We start from the raw sequence: 21,438 nt of genomic DNA on the forward strand, positions 1-21,438 counted from the left end.
TACAGTAGGTTTTGCTTGTCACTGAATTACAGTGTTAGTGGCGTAAAGGAATGCCCGACCAGATGCGCAGTGTAGCAGACTACCACCTCTTCCCACCGAAGAAAGTGCTGACGAGTATTATATGTCACGGAAATAAGGGAGGAGCGGTGTTTGTTGTTGTTGTTGTTGTTGTTGTTGTTGTTGTTGTTGTTGTTGTTGTTGTTGTTGTTGTTGTTGTTTTCGGGAAGGGGAGGCGGATGAGTTTTTAGGACTCATACGTAGTGCAGAGATTGAACGCTTAAGTTTCCAGCCCAAATTCAAATGGGCCCGATTCGTGTTTCAGCACATGTATGCGCACGTGCATTCCTCTCTCCTTATCTTCACTTGTCAATTGCACGTGCTGACATTCCCAAGGAAAAGTAAATAAACATTAAATAAGTAATATACCGAGGTAAATCACTAGTTGACGTATCACACATAATACAGACTTCGTTGCGTAGAAACGCGCTGCGTGAAATTATAACGATACTTTTTAATTTGAATCGCCTGCGCCGAGCGTATGCCTGCAACGTAAAACAAAAAAAGTTCCCGTAATAACTGCGTTGCCTTGTCTGTGGCGCTTTGACAACGGATGTACAATAGAGCGAGCCCTTCAATTAGGTGTTTTCTGTAAGTCGTTTTTGTTTCATCCTAAATATACTCTTTTACCTCACGCGAGCTTAGCTTATCTGCTAATGAGAACGAATTTGTGGGTTCGACATTCCAGCTGCCATCGGATACTAGTTTTAAGCGGTTTCCATGTGCAGAAGCTACCTCTAATTTTAGTGCAAGCCTGAGAATATTGAGGCTTGTGCTGCTTTTCTTCTATTTTCAAGTTATTGCTCCGTTACACTATAGTGTTGCCAAGTGCAAAGCGTGCCCGAATGACTGGAAACCAACTAGGTAATATTAGAACCTTGAGATGAGTTAGTTCTGGAACTTACGCGGCCGCTAATGACACGCTGGAATCTTATATCATGCGCGCATACATAAAAGCCGACGCGCTTGGGTCACTTGTCAATTTATCGATGTCGGCCGTCCCGTGCGCAGATATCAGTGTACAGCGTGCATTGCTTGCTGTTATTTGAGTGTCTACTTCGCTGCCCCGCCGCGGTGGTATAGTGGCTAAGGTACTCGGCTGCTGACCCGCAGGTCGCTGGATCGAATCCCGGCTGCGGCGGCTGCATTTCCGATGGAGGCGGAAATGTCGTAGGCCCGTGTGCTCAAATTTGGGTGCACGTTAAAGAACCCCAGGTGATCGAAACTTCTGAAGCCCTCCACTACGGAGTGTGTCATAATCTTATAGTGGTTTTTCGACGTTAAACCCCAAGTATCAATCAATCGAGTGTCCACTTCACTGCCACAAGTTCGGCCAAATAAAGAGTTCCGCCTAGAAAAAGCCTACTGCTGCCTTTACCCACGTCACGGCTTTGTGTCAATATCAGCACTTTCGCAACTGCGATCATGCATATGCCCCTAACACTAGCAGGACTCCCTCGGCCATTTAACTTATCTGGTCTCAGTTTCGTGTATTCAAGCCCTGCAGTTCTTGCTATTTCAATTGAAATTTCGCTACATTATGTAACTGTTTGTCATCCTACACTTTAAGAAATTTTGACTCTTCTTTGTTTGCCATGACTTGACACTTATATGACTCTCTTCGAAGAACCACTTGAACACTCTTTTCGGAGGTTACTACACACTCTTCAGAAAGTCGTGGGACCAAAAGAGTCAACGTGTGTCAAGTCAAAACTTGCCGAAGAGAGCAACACATACTGTTAATTTCTAGATTGCAAACTGAAGGTTTCATTTCCTTTGTAAAAGAGCCCGCTTTTCTTTTAGGCCCTCGGTTAAATGCTTTACGCGTCTCATATAACCGGCTCAATTATCTTTCTTCCCCGCTCGGTATTGGAAAAGAAAAGTGTCAGCCTAAGTATATTATGCAAGTACTGGAGCTCGCTGTTAGCAAAACACCGAAGAAGAAAACTGCAGGGAGGCAAAAATGTGGGACAGCATATACTGAACAGTTTGCGCGTTCGTCACCCAACCACAGACTTCCGAAAGTGCTTTAGACCTCTATCAGTACGCATAGGAGTGAGCCGAATTCTCCATTAGAGGTGGCCAATATTCATGGTGGTGCCCCCCCCCCCCTTCTTCCGCCGTTGGTTGGGTGCGAAACAAAGCAAGCTGCGCTATGGACGAAAAAGTTAAATTAATTGATTACGTTCTTTTCATAAAGACCTGTTATTTGTCTGTGGTAAAGGTGCGCAGTAAACAGTTCTTTTGTTTTAATGCAACATCAGTGGTCTTATTTCGCCATTATTGTCAAAAACATGCGTAACCGTAACTCTGTGAAATAAAAGTGTCCTCAGAGGGACGAGTGGGTGAAGGTTTCAGACAGAATGGCGTCCTTCTTAAGACGATTTAGAATAGGCGCCATCCTATTTGTAACTTCCCTCCATTTGCAACACGCATATGTCGATGAGCAATATCGTCAGCGATTGCCATACGATGAAAATACTGACACCCAGATTGACGAGGTAGGCGCCTTGACGCTGTTTGTGTGACGATGGTGGCGTAAGAGTGAGTGTTTATACGGTATGGCGAACCCAGTAATCTCCGTTTCAAGCTTTCTACATCTAACTGCCATATGAGCACTTATGTGCGTATATGAAACTGCCACCGCACTTGAGCTTTCTTCCACCAGGGGCACTGATTGATTGACATGTAAGGTTTAACGTCCCAAAACCCCTATATGATTATGAGAGACGCTGTAGTGGAGAGCTCCGGAAGTTTCGACTACCTGGGGGTTCTTTAACGTGCACTCAAATCTGAGCACTCAATCCACCAGGGGCACAAACTTCAGGAAACCGAAAATTTCGATCGTTTTCAAATGTTCGACAGTGTCGCCTTCTTCGGCCGCATCGCGAACGACAAGCGGACAGGAGTTGTAACGTTTACTAAGCCGCATGAAAGATGGCGCTAAATGTTCACATCTTTGGCGCGTTTTTGTGAATGAACGGCAGCACAAATGAATTGGTAAAGGCACATACTTTCAAAGTGGTGCCAAAAGTCAACATAGCTGCCTCCGACGCTCTAATCAAGGCAATATTTAATGTCACTATTGACTTTAACTAGAAAGTGGACATCACGTATGTGCTTTATACATAAAAGCTGTAGTGACACTATATATTGCCTGAATTCGTGCTATTTGATCTGCGTTTGAATACATCTGTCAACTTTTACAATCTCAAGGTTCTGTACATCTCGCTTTTCTGAAATGAAAAATATGGGGTGTTTTTAACAATGGCTATAACACTCATCTTCAGAATACTGATGCCTGGGCTCGAAACCCCATCCTATATACTAACCAAATTAGTTCGTATATAGCAACCGCATTGTAGCGGCGGCAGAACGACTGGGGATCAGGTTCACATTCGCGAAGTGCCAGATTCTATTTAGAGTGCCAACCATTGGTTTCCACTTTGTTCATGTCTGCACTCTTTTCTTCTTTTTTTTTTTTTGAAATTCCGGTTTATTTCAGCACGCAACGCCAGCTATGGTCTTTAGAAATCTTGAATAAGTCGACTTTTTTATTAGTTTTGTGACATTTTTGGGGAATGCAGTTTTGTGTCCATTCAGAGTTTAAACAGCCAGCCAATAGCCTATGGAAATCCTATATTTTTCCATATTTTCAGTTTGACCACATTGCTGAACTTAATTTCAGGGCTGTATTGAGCGTAATCGGCAAGCCTATATATGTAATACGCAGAGCAAGGCCAGAACACTTATCCTTATGTGTTAGTTTCACTGCAATACACGCCCGAAAGCATTAAAAAAGGTTGAGGCCTTTATCACCCATGATTGGACTCAACTTTTGCCTGACGTCACACATTGCTGCAATGGACCTACTTTTGTAAGAACAAACTTCCAAGCCATAAGTTTCCATGATCTCTAGGCACCGCCACAAAATATGGCGAAAAGCGTACGAAAAAGTTGAGGCCCTTATCACCCATGCTAAGGCTCAACTTTTCTATGAAGTCACAGATAGCAATGATGGACCTACTATGCATGTCAGAGCAAGCTCCTAAGACACGCGATAAAGCTCGACGTTTTTTGCTGACGTCATACATTGCTGCAATGGACCTACTATGCATGTAAGAGCAAGCTTCTGAGCCGTCCGTTCCCCTGATCTGTTGGATTCGCCACAACAGATGGCGTAAAGTGGACGAAAAAATTGAGGCCCTTATTAATCATGATATGGCTCAACGTTTGTATGACGTCACACACAGCAATGATGGACCTTCTATGCATTTAAGGGCAAGCTTCTAAGCCACAGGTTCCCCTGATCTATTGGCTTCACCGCAATATATTTCGAAAAGCAGTCAAAGAAGTTGAAGTCCTTATCAACCCTGATAAAGCTAAACTTTTTCCTGACGTCACACGTTGCTGCGAGAGGCATGGGAAAGCAAGTTTCCAAGCCATAAGTCCACCTGACGCGTTAGCTTCGCCGCAACATAAGACGAAAAGCAGACGAAAAAGTCGAGGCCCTTATCACCCATGATAACGCTCAACCGGCTCAGCTTCTGTGTGACGTCACAAAGTGCTGCGAAAGACGCGTGGCTGTGTGGTAGGTAGCACACCCGCTTGCCACGTGAACGACTCAGCACTCGGACCCTAAACTTTTTATTATTCATTTTAACGCAATAGCATTAAAAACGTCGTTTCGCAGAAATGCCAGCGTTGGCGTTGCTGTCGATGTCGTAGGTTGTTAGCGAAAAATCATCATCTTATGCGTGACCAAAAAATCGAGAACGATGCAAATTAAAAATTATTTAATTGATAAAAAAGCCCTGGTCACAAAGGGGACTAAACCAGAGTAGTTATGATTTAAGTGAAGATCGAACCCAAATCGTTTGGGTAGCAAGCAATTGTTCTACCACTTGCCCGCGCGTTTGCTTGTGAGTACAGTAAGAAGAACTTCTTCTGCTTGACAATACAGTGAAAGTAGCTTTCATGCTTTACAAACATAAGCGTCCTGTATACATGCTTGCTAATGCAACATGAAATATTGCAGTAAAACGCGTGGTACAAGTGTCCATAGCCAGCGGGCGTGAGAACACGTCATTATAATACTGACTCCATGGTTTAAAGCCGATACCTATTACAAAAGGCGCACATGCTACTGCACCTATTCTCTTAATTATACGCGTAGTGGGTGAATAACAAGCTCGAAAAGGTTTCATGCACTAAGGAAGGAAGGAAAGAAAATAGAAGGAAAAGAACGGCAGGGAAGTTAACCAGCCTATAGGCAGCCGATTTGCAACCCTGCGCATGGAAGGAAATGGGGGATATGAAAGATAGAGAGCAGAGAGGGAAGAGAGATAAACACCGCACATTCGGCAGCACACGCGCGCACATGTACTCAGTCATAGTCATAGTCCAGTCTTGTCTTTTGCGGTGTGTGACATTGCTGTTAAAGCCGCTTGTTCAAGTCCGTATCGCGTAGGAATTTCAACAAAGCTGTTGTCACCTACTGTTGCAATGTCTTCTCTCAGGTACTTGACAGAATAGTGTCCAGAGACATTTAGCTGTTGTCGATGCGTGTAAAAACAGACGCGAGTGACTGTCTCTGGAAGTCATACAACGGACAGTCACACAGAATGTGGTGTAGCGTCTTTTCGCAACGACAGGCATCGCAGAGAGCGTTGTCAGCCATTCCTATGACAAAGGAATAAGATTTTGTAAATGCCACTCCTAGACATAAGCGATGAAGAAGGGGGGCTTCTTTTCGGTCGAGCCCCGTGGACATGCGGAGAGCCATCAAAGAGGACAGGTGGTGTTGACGATTTGTCTCGTTGCTTGGTGGGCACCATAGTGAAAACGTGATTTCACACGCAAGTCGTCGAAGATTACTGGCGGCATTGGTCCGCGAAAGTGGTATGGCTTCTTCTCGTGTTCCTTCAAGAGCTGCCCGCTCGGCAGTATCGGTATGTTCGTTCCTTTCGACGCTGCAGTGACTTGGCAGTTATTGAAACGTCACATGATGCCCTTTCTTGTGTGAAGTGTGGAGAAGGCATCAAATTTCGAAAACAAGCTGTTCGTACGGCCCGCGACGCAGTGCTGAAAGCAGAGATTGTAGGGCAGCCCTTGAGTCGCTGAAAATCTACAATTGTTGCGGTGGTTCCCGATTGACAACACAAAGTTCAGCGCGCAAAGCAGCTAGTTCCGCTGCTGTAGATGCCGTGGAATGGTCAGTCCTAAAGCTGATGGTAACACCTCTTGCTGGGACAACTACTGCACCTGACGAACACTGGCGGTTCGTGGCAGTTCATGCACTAAGTGTTTGAAGCACACAATAGGAACAGGATATCGCTACCACGTTGAATTCCTAAAGGCAAAGCTTCGGGGTTTCCTAATCCTTATTTGCATCTTTCACGCACAACATGATTATTTTTTCGCTCACAACCAACCACCACGACGCTGGAATTTCTGCGAAACGAGTTCTTTAACTCTATCAAGTTAACACGTACAAATGAAGCGCGAAAAAACACCGAGCACCGTGCAAAGCACGAATGTGACCGAAGGCCATGCAGCGGCCGACTGACTAGCAGATTGTGCCGCCCTGCCACATAATAGGGATGTAAGCCAGGATTCGTGCATTAAAGGGGCAGTGGAGCTCGTATGCATCAGCATTAGCTGCTGTCAACGTGCTTTATTCGCCGACAATCGACTGAAACCAGCTACAGCAAAGCGCAGACGCGATTTGTATACACACCACTGATCGCCTTTCCACATTAACGTGGTGATGGTGCTGCCACCTAAAGCCTGATCTCTTCATAAATAGACCCAAAAAAAAAGAAAACCTTTGGAAACGTTGTATATTAACACGAAATTGTTTTATGAATGGATTAAGAATTGAAGAGTACCTTTTCCACCATGATGTGACGTCAAAGGAAGGGTACAAGGCTGCTCAGAAACAACATGTATTTGTCGACCTGCAATAGAACTGTGGAACTTTGCTTGGCAGTCAACCTTTTACCACAGGGCCACGCTACGGCTTGAAAGTTTTTCAGAAAAGAACCCTGCAGACTTCTAAGGTCGAGTGAGGAACTGCATTACCTAACACATACTATAGCGCACCAGTAGTAGCGCCGGTACGCTACCCATGGTGCGCTACAGTGGGTAGTATAAACAGGACAAGTGGAGAAAGGCGGGTTAGTTTGTAAATAACTCAGAAGTGAAAAAACAGTGCGAACACAGGACGATCGAAGGTAACGAGAGGATGGGCTCTGACAGCCAACTGAAATTACTGAAGAAACCAAGTATATACAGATATAGTGACTAAAGCACTCAGCTGCTGACCCGCAGGTCACGGGATCGAATCCCGGCCGCGGCGACCCCATTTTTGATGTATCGAGAATGCTAGAGGTCCGTGTGCTTAAATTTAGGTGCACAATAAAGAAACCCAGGTGGTCGTAATTTGCGAGCCTATATTACGGCGTCTCTCATAATCATTGCTTGGCTTTGGGATGTTAAATCCCGATAATAATAAGTATATAGATGCAAGAAAGCATGAGAACAGATTAAGTTACAGTAATAATGACGTGCAGAGTGTCAGATAAAAGTTTTATTTGTCGAACAGAGCAAGCGATGGAAGGCTTGCAGACTGCTCGCTTGTTCTCGAAGATATTTCTCGCACGGCCTTGACGATAACGTTTCAGGAGGGTGGCTTCATACAGGCTGGGGGAGCGTTTAGGCCTGTCCCAATGCGTGGCAAGATTACGACTTACGCCACTATTCAATTAGTTGGAGCGTTCTTGAAGCCTTTCGTTGATGAACGTTTCCTAAGTCTTTCTCACGCACACATTGTAACGCGTTAAGATGTGATTTCACACACTACGCACTGTCCACTAAAGCATTCCGGATTGGTGGCATTGTAGGCTTACTTCGACTCACCTTGTCCAGGACAGCCTCGGGGTTCAGCCCTTATTTGTCCAAGAAATGACGTCGTGGGATGACGTTGCCACGTGGCATCTGGTTATGTGACTTCATTATGATGTCATGATGAACAGCATACGGTGACGTCACCGAGGGATGATTATTTCTCGCATCGCTGGCGAGGACACCACAGTTGCGGGTCGTCGGTCAGCGGTCCCGTTTGACGATGCATCTAAGGCTCTTGCCTTAATAAAGCTCGAATCACTTCGACAACTGCCAAAAGAGATTTCGCGTCTATTTATATCGGCAAAAGTAGTTTGTCTATTGAAAACAGTGCTTCTCCATTTGAAGTTACAGTGATTTCGAATTCTATAAGTGTATCGTCTAATCTTTTCGCTACAACAACTGTTTACCCGAGTGAGACTTGCCAGCGTTAGAAAACTCGGGGTTACTACTTCACGGCTGCCGCCAATGACCAACGTTGCGCGCTCCGATGTATTCAGCGTCGTCATTAAGGAAGTACACAGCAAGAAAAAAAAACAGCTCATGCCTTCCGCGCTATTTTCATTTCATGAGTTTATAAGCAACGAGGCAGCCCCCGGTAGGGGATGTTTACAACCACGGAAGAATCAGAGGAGGTTATTGTCTCGCGTTGCCGGCAGCGTCAGAAAAGAGCGAGGCGCAAGAGATCCGGCGCCCAGAGGAGGCTTTGTTCGCGACTCGATGAACTCTCGCCGTTCTTATCAGCGACCGATGCGACTCCGGGGACCAACTCGGGGCTTCGAAGCGAACACAACGGCGATCGGACACGAGTGAGTTGCAGTCCCCGCTGTCGAGTTGGGGTCAGTGTACGAAAATGAAAGACAAACTAGGTGATCAAATCAAAAACGAGTAAAGTTAGGAAGTTAAGATGAGAGGGCAACGCTTTCTTGCATGAAAGAGAGAGAGATTCAATTGTCGCCGTCCCGGCAGCGAAAGCAAATTAACATGTGAGATCGACTGAGCACAGCTTGCTTGTTAGCTGTTGGCGGAATGGACAATACTGAAAAACTGGGAACGAATAATAAACTGTTTTTCAGCACTTTATTATTTTATTTAATATGTCACCATGCTGCAGGCCATGACAGGTCCAAGTCGAATTAAACGATCCTACAAAAACAAAAAACAACAACAAAGTAAGCCCGCAAAGAAATAGATTTACACATTTGTAACGAGACTAGTAATCAAACAGGAATTCATGACCAAAAATATAGAACGCACGTACAAGAGAACAAGCACAAAAAAGATAGAAAAAGAAAAAGGTCACCATAAAAAGGATCTTTCCTGTGTCGCTTGCGAATTCACCTCCTCACAAATGTATATAGAAAGGGCATGTCAGTCGGGATACTGAAAAGGAAGTGCGTTTAAGTGCGCGAGTTTTAGCAAATATTGGTTTCAGAGCATGGCCATTATTGCGTTGAGTTTTCATGGTGTCTAACGACTTTACAAATGAAGGTACAGGCATGTGCAATTTTTTCTTGGCTCTTTGATGCAAGAAAAGTATACAGGTGTATTTGTAATGCATTTCTAATGTCGGCATTTTGTGTTCTATAAGTTTAATAGATGAGCCACGTGATTTATATTTGCCGAAAATGTATCTAATGGCGTTCTTTTGCAACATCTCAAGTTTTTGTGTATCCTGCTCTGTTTTAGACAATTTAGACCTTATGTAAGTATTGTACGCAAGTAACTTTAGTTTTGTCGGAACTTTGTTTAGTTGCCTTTTTAGGAAACACAACTTCTTGGGCAATCCCGCCAGGGAAGTATTCGAATTCTGGCATTTTTCACGTTGGTTTTGTAGCTCTGTAGAAATAATACATAAAGGCAAGCAAATTAACCAGAAAAACTTCTGGTCGGCTATCTTACCCTCATCGATTAGGGAAGGGAAATAAAAAGATGACAAAACAGAGGAAAGTTAAGAAAAAAGGATAGAGAGACACAGTAGATCTGTGAAATTAACTAAAGGTCATTCGGGTAAACCGATAATAATAATAATAATAATAATAATAATAATAATAATAATAATAATAATAATAATAATAATAATAATAATAATAATAATAATATATAAAGAAGAAAAATTCTTTCAGAATTTCCACTCTTAATTCTTGTTCACTGAAGTGCCATGACCCGCTTAGAGTAGTTATAATGCAACCTTTATTAGTTTTTTTTCTAGCACACTTTATACAAATGGCTACAAAGTGTGATTATAGTTACCGAAGGGGTTTGCGGCCAACAGCTTTTTTGAAGAATTTTGACGCAAATTCATACCAGTGCAGGTACAGCGAACACCCGAAAGTTTTATTTCCGCAACAGTGAAATAAATTCTCGAGTGATGTTGATATGCAAGCTCAATGCTGCATTAGCAATATTACAAGCTGCGAAAGCAGTAAAGTATGTGTGGGAGCAAGAAAGCAAGATGACTGTCTCCTCTCAAAGATTACAGGGCACATTAACAAAGACACATGGCTTTCATTCTCAGGGGAACATGCCAACAACTGCACTGAACATTAAAAACTTAGATTGCTTCCACATAGCATGAAGCATGACGCCGCAGAGTCAATGTCGCTGTGGGAAATGATAATGGCGCGGAGTGCATTCATAAAAAAGGCGGCAACTACCACGTCATCAAAAAGGTGCAGCGACACGAAAGACAGCTTCTTTTGCTGTGTCATTCGGAACTCGATCGACAACACATTTTCATGAGAAGTTGTCATCATAGCAAATTATGAAACAAAATGCACGCAAAATTCAGTGTGCACACTTACACTAAGTCAGTCAGCACTATCATATAGACATCGTGTTGGCAGATAATAGATGAGAGCCCTGTCATGAGTGGATTGAAAAACTACTTTATTGGGTCCTGCGGAACGCGACTGGGTCGCTTGCCTGCATCCTGAATGGTATCTTAGGTGGATTTCCTGAACAACATTGTAATATATCCACAGCCCTTTGATCATTTTATTTTGCACTTAACATAGACCTCTCAATGAAAGTACCCCTTAATTGCGACATTCAATACAGGAATACCGTAAACAAACTACCTGGCTGCCTTAAATGACACCTATATTCCTTTCTGTCAAAGTTTTTGTTTTTCTTTTAGCTAAAACCACATTTAGAGTCATCTGAAAGGGTTTACACACATGTGAGGAATGAATACGGCTTGAGCCTCGCCCACGCTAAAACACGGGAACGCAATTTGCACGAGGACAACAAAAAGAGCCCCAATAATGCAAGAAGTACATTCACTGAAACTCGAACATAGGCTTGACGCACTTCACATTGACGGTAGGAGACTCAATAGCCCACTTGCGTGGCACACAGAAGCAGTGCAGGCGTTCTGGTCCTTATTTGGAAAGCTTCAAGCTGTCGTTGTGGACGGATTGGTCATCGTTGTATTGCCGTCGACGTGTGTACACAGCCCTGTGAAGCACCGCATCCCGATGCCACAAACGAACAAGATTCGCCAGAGTCACTGACAGACGCAATGGCGCAATACTCTGAACAGCGTACAAAACAAGCATTCAAACAAGCATACACGTACACGGTAATATTTGAAACACTATGTCTCTGTGATAATAGCCACAAACTACATGAAGGAAATGATAGCACGAGGTTTCCCTGATGTAGGAAGTAGGTGTGAGAGAAAGAAAAATCGTTTGTAACAGGAGAGACTCCATTCTAAGACGATATACACAACACACTCCAGCAGCAATAGTGTGTCTGCAGCCTCCGTCATTACACAGGCTACTAAGCTGTGAGAGTGTGGCTCAGACAGGTTGAGCACTTTCTGTGGAACACATTGACATGCATAATATATTCATAACATTTAAAACATTAATGGCGACTTCATTGACTTAAATCTACAATTTTATCCCAAGCTCAGTACCTATTCTAAAGCAGCCATGAAAATCTGTTCACTCTCTTTAGCTAATTGCCTTTTAAACGTGTGTACTTAATACACTAAGCCTTGTTAGAATTTATGCTAGTTACCATCGAGTTATGTTTGATCCTGAGTTGGCACTCCGGCCTATTACAGCGTCGAATTTCATGCTAAGGAACAATCCAGAATTCCTACGCATCGCGCGCTGTGAAAAGGCACCAAAACAAGTATGAAGCCTACCACCAAATGGTATAACAACATGCATACAAGAAAGAGATAAACTCTGCCCGAACCTCACCCGCTCTGAAACAAGGGAAATTAGTTTAAACTAGGCAAACGCCATGACCCAACCACCGTGATTTGCGTGCGGTTCGCACGACGGATCTCGGTGGTTACCCTCCTCAAAGTTACGATCATATATATATTTACATTTGATTATTGACTCGAAACACATTGAAACTGACTATAATGTCATTGCTCCTCTTTTTCTTGTTTAAAGTTCCCCTCGCCAAAGGTACTACACGGTTGTAGTTACCGCATAGCCAATAAATATCGCCACTCACAAACATTGTAGCCTGTGTGGTGCTGACGAAGCTTGCAGGTCTGCAACCGCATACTTTTGTATTTGTGACAGGCGCTCTGTTCATGCGTGTGGGCTAGTTTCATAACTATCAAACTCCACCTCAATGCTGAAAAAAAATCGACGAAGGCATTCAAATACGCAATTTCTTTTAATCAGATGACATATATGTGCGAACATAGTGTATCGCGTCATAGGACATACACTCCCACTCAAGCTTTATAACTGTGTTTTTCGGCCTCGCGACAATAATACCAATATGAGTCAGAACAGAAATGCAGCCTTTACACGTGCATTACGAATCACGAATAGGTTGAGGCACTTATCCTCTGCCCGTAGTGAAGCTTTGTAGCAGATGAATGACGATTCCGAATGGCTAGAGGTAAGGAAGCATCAAAAAACCTCTGAGATAATAAAATAATTAATAAAACACCAAACAAACAAAACAAAGTGCCTGCAGCTAACAATCTTGTAAGACATTTACTGGGATGGTGATATATCTTGATATACATCTCATTCAGCAGGACGTGTTTGATCAATGCTGCGGTCAATGTCCAAAGTTTATATGACGGAGAAGACAACCGACACTTAAACGCAGAGATGTTCAGTCACCTTCATCTGAACTCTAGAGGATGGTCTACCTAATAGTAATTTGCCACTGAATAATGTGAAGTAGCTCCGAGGTTGAAGGATATATCTAGTGAAGACTGGAAAAGAAGTTTTAATGGAGCAGTTTTATAGTATGGAGTCATGAGTGCTTTTCTAAAGCACGCTACTAGAAGCTGCAGCAATTAGGCACACTGCTGTTATCGGTACACAATTTGCAAGCGTTCCTGAAGCACACAATATCGACGGTGGCGGCACAGTAACAATACTCAAAACGACAGCAGCCGCATTTGGGATGCGTCGGCTTGACTGTCTCTGGTCCCTTGTCACATAGAAAAAAGCACACTACACACAATCTGCGAGTACTTATCTTTCCCTTGGTAGGGCTAACGAAACGAAGACGAAAGCGTGTGAATCTGCGAGTACTTACCTTTCCCTTGGTAGGGCTAACGAAACGAAGACGAAAGCGTGTGAATTCTTTTTGATCTTCAAAACTGGATCATTATTTGTATGATTTTTTTAAACACCAGCCTGCGCATGAACGATGAGGTTCGAGATATTTGCAACGGTTTAGTTTGTTACGCCACTGCACCTTTCTCGTTTCTAAACAATGGAGCAACGGAACTGCGATGAACACAACGCCACACGTGTACTCCTGGTCTCCGACGTCAAGCAGCAGTTGCTTGTTGCTCGCCGATTTCTTCGAAGCTCTAAAACCGCGCGTGATATCTAAGCTTCACGTATAATTATAAAGGATAGTATAACACTGTAGTAGTTGTCGCTTCCTCTTTTATTTCTGACACTCACCTCGTCACCTTTGACTGCACATATTGTTGGCTACTTCTGTATTGTTAGAAAGAGCCTAGATTCTTAGGAAAGAATACTAATATATTTTAAGAGAAAGACAACAACATATTGAAAGTGAGTATGAGGAGATAACATTGAAAGCACCGATTTATGTCATGAGTTTATCTCTGCAGGTACCGATTATAGACATGCGTAAAGCTACACTTAGATATTTACGCGAACGTGATGAAATCTACTCCAGTTTGAAACAGAAAACAATAACCGAATTGGCCGCTCAGTATTTGTATGCACCTATTGATTGCAGCAGAAACTATCAATCAGAAGAATATGTTATCATGGGGCCCATCAATGTTTTGTTTTTGAAGTTGATATTTTTGAAGTGCGAGTCATGCATAAAACAGTGATCCGATTAGGTTGCTGTGAAAAACGTCACAACGCTGTTCATGCTCAGGTCAGACTAAAATTTCCATAGAAAGCGTACAGTAAAATCACAATAGAGAAATGTGTGGCCATAACCATAACCAGTAGATACATTTCTACAATTAACTAAACAAATTCACCTTTGTCCAATATAAGGTTACAAATGTTAGATGAAAAAATTCGTTCATTCTGCTCGCAAAACTCTTTCGCTGAAGTCACACAACATCACAGCTGGCTGCTTTGACTAGCAGCGTCATCGTCATCATCCACAGTCACCAGTCCGTTGTCATCAACGTCCGTGCGTCCTTCTAGTCTGCTTATGCGCTGCTTCATCTTGATCTGGAAGGCCATGTACTCCGCCAGAAGCCGGGCAAATCGGGTTTGAAGATTGTCCAATGCTTTCTCAAGCCGTTCACACTTTCCCTGCAGGGACTCCTGCTCCTTCTCGGAAGCCTTGACGGCGTCTTCGTCCAGGAGTCCGTCACGCCGCAGTATGCTGCGTCCTCTTTCAATAAGCATCTTCTTCGCCTCGGCGTATTCCTCTAACACTATCCAGAGGTCTTCTTTGGAGAGACAGAAAAGGTCGGAGTAGCCAACGCTGCGGACGTTTGCCGTCCTACGGTTTCCGGTCTTGTTGCCGGTAATGTTAAGTATACTGAGTTCTCCAAACACGCTACCATCGCTTAGCGTGGCAAACACAGTCCGTCCATCGTCACCAACAACGCTCAGTTTTCCTCTCTTCACAATGTACATCTCCTTGCCAACGTCGCCCTTGCGGCAAATGTAGTCTCCAGGGCTGAACACTTGAAGCCTCAGCTTCAACACAAGCTGCACTAGAAGTCCCGGCTCGCAGTCTTGAAAGAGTTTCACTCTTTTCAACGTGTCCAGGTGCACATGGATAGCAATCTCGGCTTTCAGTTTGTCCGGAAGCATCGACGTAATCTTGTCCTCGTCCAACGACTGCTTGTTTGTCCAGAGGTAGTCGAACCATTTGATGACCCGGTTCTCGAGCTCCTTGCTCACCTTTCTAAACTCCATGTACTGCTTCACGCTGTCCATGCGATGTTGGAAATCGGCTCTCGCAGCGTTCATGTTAGTGATCATACTGCCCACATTACCGACGATGGTGGCGAAAATGAGCACACCGACGAGAAAGTCAATGACGACAAACACGTACTCCGCATCCTTCTCGGGAATAGGCACTTCACCTATGGTCGTCAAGGTCAGCGTCGACCAGTAAAAGCTGTAGATGTATTGATGCCGCAGTGTACCGTACACGGGCAGGCTAATGTTCTTGTACACCCAATTGTCCGTCCCGAAGCCTATGGCGTAGCTCACGGCAAAGTATAGGCACGCGTTCCAGTGGATTATCACCAAAATTAGGAATATAAGCTTGGCGATGCGAAACGCGTACGGGAAGTTTGTGCGGGCCTCAGTCCGGTCCGAGAATTCCTGCATTCGGTATGCTCGAAACAGACGGTTCAGCCGCACTATCACCGTGCAGGGCACGCGCACTTTGCACTCGACACCCAGGAAGAAGTACGCTACGTCCGTCGGAACCAAACTGATGAGGTCTAGCTTGAAGTGGAGGGACTCTATGTACCGCTTCAGGAGCTTGCGAGTGTTTCTGACAAGAAGGCCTTGCTCAAGGTATCCTGAAAAGAAAGAAGGTGGAATAGCGGTGCTTACAATTACATGTTACAAACTCGCTACAAGTAAGATCATTCAAAGATGCCTAGACAGGTTAAGAGTCCCAGCGTATATGCAAAGTCAGTTTCATAGATTAAGAAAGCACATGAGACGCAAAACCACGTGAGTGTCGGCCTGGACATCGGAACTTGGGGTGAACCAACGGTTCAAAAAGTGCAACTGCTTTTTCATCATTTTTGAAGCACTGATCACCAATTTATGGTACATCTACATAATTGATAAAAATAAATTGAAACTTTGGTTACCTTCAGTACTTCGAATAAATACCGCTGCTAATGTGAAAACCAACAATCGTTCATATTTCTGGTAGGTTAAGCTGAATGGGAATCCCTCCAAGGTGAGTGATGAGGATGAATGCACAAAGGCGACGTTTCATCTTTCTGAATTTGGCTGAAAAATAGAAACGGGGGCGCGCACCTGTTCTGGCGTGGAAGACCATGTCGAGGAGGTATATGCCATCGCAGGTGTAGTCGAACACGTACCAAGCGATAGGCATCGCGTTCTGCAGTTCCCAGAACACACTGCGACCCACAATGACGAGCACGTTGTAAAGAACAGCAGCACTGATCACGGAGAGCCACCGGTAGTGGAAGTTTTCAGAAGGGTCCACAACAAAAGCACGACCATGCTTCTGGAAGAAGCTAGAAAATATAAAGATATATATATCAGTCATTACTAAACCAGTTTTACGCAGAAGCCAATGAAACATTCGACAGACTTTCTCTTCCCTCCTGCTGCTTCTTGTCTCTCTTCAACCAATTCGCTATTGAAACAGTACCAAAAGGAGTGCTATTATGGTTAACACATTCCCATCTACGTCAATAGTTTCTCATGTTCTCTATCCTCATGATTGCTATTACGTCACTTGCGAACAACACGGCCAAGGGTTCCATATAACTTTTCTTGAGAATAAAGGACTCAGCTTTTTAGCGATTCCTAAATAAGGAAGCACGGTAGAACATTCAGAGAAAAAGCAGTAAATGACTGATGGATAACTTTGCATGCGCCAATCATAAAAAGAAAGAAATTACTTGTATATGAATAGATAATATAACATATCGCAAACACTTATATCAGGCAACTAAAAGCGTTGTGTATGACCGCTCCTTGCAGCTAGGCAAAGAAAGAAAATCACAGCATATCCGCTAAGTGAATGATGACGAGTGAGGCGAAGTGGACGGATGGGTGCATGGACGCTTCGCCCCTGTCATCATCATTCCCTCCGTGGATATGCTGTGACACTGTTTTTATTGACATGCAATGCAATACAACTGGCTACTTCGACAACGACACTTGACGTACGACCCACGGCGTAAAGAGCTCCCCCCTCAAATCGTGCATCTGGCGAAGCGTTAACTGAAAGTTGTAGTGCTGGGTTTCTGAAGCCGCCTAAGCTTGCTCAGTTTTTTTTTCGTTGTTGTTGTGTTTCTTCGTGCTTTGATGCAGTTGTTTCAAGCCAGAAATGACCTCAGTGCAAGACGCAGCGTTTCATACGAGAAAAATTTCCGTTCATACTCATAACTTTTTATAATATTTGGGATCACATACTGTACCTTTGCTTCGTTTGTTCTCCTTTGGGAGGCTCTGCAGCTTCTTCGGCCGTTTGTCCCATGGCGAACTTCTCCAAAAAGGAGTCGGGTCGATCGGGCTCCTTGGTCTTTTTGTGGCGCACTGCCCATTTCTTAAGGCCCTGCATAAAGCAGCATAGGCGTATGCAATGCTTCCTACATAGGAAGGACACCACAGCAACTATCTTTTCTTCCGGAATATGCAATGAAATTGTTATATTCTTGTTGAGTGCTGTTACGGCCTTGTTGATGCCTGTCTCATCCGGTGACGAGACATCAGAACCTCTTGGGCAAGTCAGCTTATTCCTTTTTGTGCGTCTGTGTGAGTGTGTGCTGCTTAGTTTCATTTTGTGCCTTCCGACAGTCACGCGATGGGAAGCATTTATGAAATCAGCCATGACGACTGATTTATTATAATTTTACTTTCTACATGGCACCCAGAACAATCCCGCAATTACGAAACACATGTAGTTCAATTTTCATATGACCAACGCATGCAAGTTTTGAAGCAATAGGGCCACACTAGCACACATTCTTTCGGAATTTTCAGCATTCATGGGCAAATCTATAGGGACGTGGCTTCCAATGAGGACCTTCGGGTACGTTGTCGGACCGCGTGTGCTCAGCTAAGGACTGGATAAGAGACAGAGATCTAGCAGACCAAGCAAGCTATCTCTCGGACGGCTCCTAAACGGGAAGCCAGCCCGAAAACCTGCAGGAACTGTAAAAAGATATTCACACACTCACCCTACAATGAGAACTGCCACTGGCTGAGGGACAAAACCAACACTTGTTCAGTCTACTTTTTGACCAATCGATGCTCAGTCCGATTTGAAGGTGAGCACAGGTGTCTAAAAATTAGTTGTTATACTGCTGATTTCGATTTCTTCGCTAGTCTATAGGCTGCCCATAACAACGGTGATGGGAAGCTTGACTCCTGTTATGCACAGCTTATATAGTTTAACCGAGGAACCTACTTATACACAGTCTAGGCTTGAAGAAATTTTAAAAAAGCCATCAGCACAAATGTGCAAAATTTAAAGGTGGGATATTACTTCTATTTCGGCTTCACAACCTTACAAAACTAATCAACAAAAAATACATGACAGTGGAATTACAAGAAAAGGAAGGAACGTCATCGCGCATCCAGAGGAGGAGCTCGATAAGGTCACAAACTCACCTATAGTTCTGTTATTTTCTGATCAAGCGGATAGCACTGTGAGCACGACTTTCGCGTGGCTTGGTACATGCAAACTGAACAACCCTTGAGGAAGAGCATTGTCATGCATATTAGAGCAATGATGTCTTCCTTGCAACGTAGTGATGTTTGTCGGGGTACATAGGTGCGCCGAAGTGTATGTGCCATATTACTGGAATGTTATGAAACCTTTGTTTTTTTTGTACAAAGTGTAAATAAACTTTTTCTAAGCACACAAACCCGGATTCTGCCGATGTATTTGCCAAGCTTCGTCTCTGGCGGTGAGTCCTGGTCGCTGGCCATCTGCTCGATGCGCACGATCTCCGAGCACGTGCTGCTGCGGTTGGACGGGCTCGGGACGCCATTTTCAAGCAGCTCCAGATCACCAGGCTGCACAGCAAATACCATTTACAAGTGAGGAAGAGCTGTCGTTGCTAAGAGCCATGCCCTGCCGTTTTTCCTATTTGTACCAACAGAGACGCGTCTCTAGTGTGTAAAATACACAAATGTTTTAACTAGGAACTTACCAAAGTTATTGACAGGCTCTGAAGCACAACAGTGAAGATATAGGCAAATTCCGGTAAAGCCTTCACAAATAGTCACGTAAATTATTTCATTCACAAAACTGTTGAGCTCATTCAGTGCTTAAGTTTACAAGCGTGTGGAGCTTAGCAATCTAATTTTAATTTTTTATTCTTCTTTGTGTTCTTATCTTGTTATTTATTGAAAATAGGCTTGACCAACGCCCTGCAAGGGTACCAGCCTCTCCTATGAATGACATCATTCGTAAAGCGTTCCTTCTGTTCTGTTACTCAAAACACAGTGACTATTAGACACCTGCACATTAAAACATAAATAATAGAGTCTTGTAGCTTGATGCGTATATATATATGCACTTGTTTGCCATTTAGCACGCCCGTTAGAACACATCAAACGTAATTGTTGACATTGGTCGACTGAACATTCATGATTTATATTCTAAAAGGCAACGTAAAAGGTTCAGCTACCGCATACGATTAAAAACACGAGTAAGCATAATAAAATGGCCTGGTCTTTGCGCATATAAAGCTTGCATGATGACCTCTGTCCTCCAGGCATCGCCCCACCTGCTCTGGAGTGCGCGGTGCCACCTGTCCGTCGTTGGGGAGGCTGCGGTGTCGGGGCACCTGAAGGGTGGTCGGCGCAGGAACCCTGAGCTGCGGCGAGCCCAAGGTCCTGGCGGCCTGCCCGGCGACCGCCGCCGTGTCCGAAGCCAGCACGGGCGCCGTGTCGGCAGGCGGTGCTTCCATCAGCGCCGCCGACCGGTCATCTTCATCGCCTCCGTCCGCTTTCTGGCGCTCGCGGTGGGTGCCCGACGTCGCTAGCAGGTGACTGGCTCGCCTTCCTGAGCGACAAACAAAGTGGATGGCCTCACAACACAGCGAAAACTACTTTATGGTACTGGAACGTATTCTCTATACATAGAAATTCAATAGCACCTGGTGGCTTCATTATTGAAACTACTACGAAACACTTATTTATCAGCCCGGCTTGTGCGTTGCAGAGGTGAGTGCACCCGTCGAAGTTCCGAAGTGGGTTATCTGAGGATCTGCATGCAAAGAGCGCAATTGAATAATGAAGGAGGCCGTGATGAGCGAGTTGTAGATCTAGGCTTTGGCCCCTTAGTTGTTGTTTTTTTTTTCGTCTACTTATGGTAGAGTGGAGTAAAATGAGACACGGGGCTGGCTTCTGTAGCTAATACACAAACTACTTCTCTTCGTTTCTCTTTTGCAGTGATGAGTACTTGTTTAAAATAACAGCATGATACGTGGGCGCGGAAAGAATTCGTTAAAGACGAGCTGAGTTACAGCGATTTGTCAAACGCCTAATGCCCCTTTTCTCTCGCTTAGTACCAGCAAGTGCGCCGAAAGCTACGCAGGCGGGCAGTCAGAAGCTTCTTCGTCAGCATGCGTCATGACATCTAGCCCTTTCTTTTATTTCTATATTTTGCTTTGACCAGGCGAATTAAATTTCAGTGTGGTCGCAAGCACACACGCGAGTTTGTGGCGACATCCCGTGGTGGTTTCGGTGACTATTCAGCACATGATGCCCAAAGCAGCCAATGGATATAGACTTTGGGCGTATGGTATACGGTTAATAAAGTTTATGACAACAGTGTAGATAGGTGGGCTAGGTGATCTGGTAGAGTGCTCGTGAAATCTTGCTTTTCTCTGTCTGTTGTGTGTTCCAGCGCTCCCAGTTCACTCAGCGAATTTATGACGTCATTGGTCTGGAGAAAAGAACGATTACTAGTTGATTGAGAATTAATAGTGGATTTCAGGCGGCTGCGCTATAAACTTTGATTCACATGCTCTCAAGAGCCTCAACTACTGATCAGTAGCCTTTTTTTTACCATGCTTCGAGGGTATTGCAGAACCCCTGCAAATCTTTTACTGCGTTTCGAATTTGAGCGATGAAGCTGAGAACACATGTCGCTGTTTTGCCATTGTGATCGTAAACCGGCTACCTCAGCTCAGAACAAAACGATCGTTTAAATGCGACATTGAGATCTGGAACATTCCACGGAAGTGACAGGTTTATATCGCTCTGCCCGACATACCAAATTCAAGAAGTTCCACGACATCTATAAGCGTAGCCAGAAATAGTTTCCCAAGGGAAATGTGAGTAA

At 44.2% G+C, this 21,438-nt stretch overlaps 1 protein-coding gene across 2 annotated transcripts in view; it reads right to left on the reverse strand.

Moving 5' to 3' along the window:
• Positions 1 to 10,278: 10,278 nt before the first annotated feature.
• The window catches only part of CngA (Cyclic nucleotide-gated ion channel subunit A), a 276,104-nt gene continuing 264,944 nt past the window's right edge, over positions 10,279 to 21,438 (reverse strand). The window contains exons 3-8 of one of the 2 annotated variants that reach the window (XR_012888039.1): positions 19,877 to 20,154; positions 19,011 to 19,160; positions 17,558 to 17,694; positions 16,422 to 16,645; positions 13,498 to 15,949; positions 10,279 to 13,437 (exon numbers count right to left, since the gene is read on the reverse strand). Coding sequence is in view for 1 of the 2 variants with exons in the window: in XM_075881635.1 (XP_075737750.1) it covers positions 14,520 to 15,949; positions 16,422 to 16,645; positions 17,558 to 17,694; positions 19,011 to 19,160; positions 19,877 to 20,059 (2,124 nt within the window). In the remaining variant the exon portion in view is untranslated. Of the gene's footprint in view, positions 15,950 to 16,421; positions 16,646 to 17,557; positions 17,695 to 19,010; positions 19,161 to 19,876; positions 20,155 to 21,438 lie in introns of both variants that reach the window. The other variant, XM_075881635.1, reaches the window with a different exon arrangement.

Source organism: Rhipicephalus microplus, chromosome 2 (assembly GCF_043290135.1).
Source record: "Rhipicephalus microplus isolate Deutch F79 chromosome 2, USDA_Rmic, whole genome shotgun sequence".
Classification (NCBI taxonomy): Eukaryota; Metazoa; Arthropoda; class Arachnida; order Ixodida; family Ixodidae; genus Rhipicephalus; species Rhipicephalus microplus.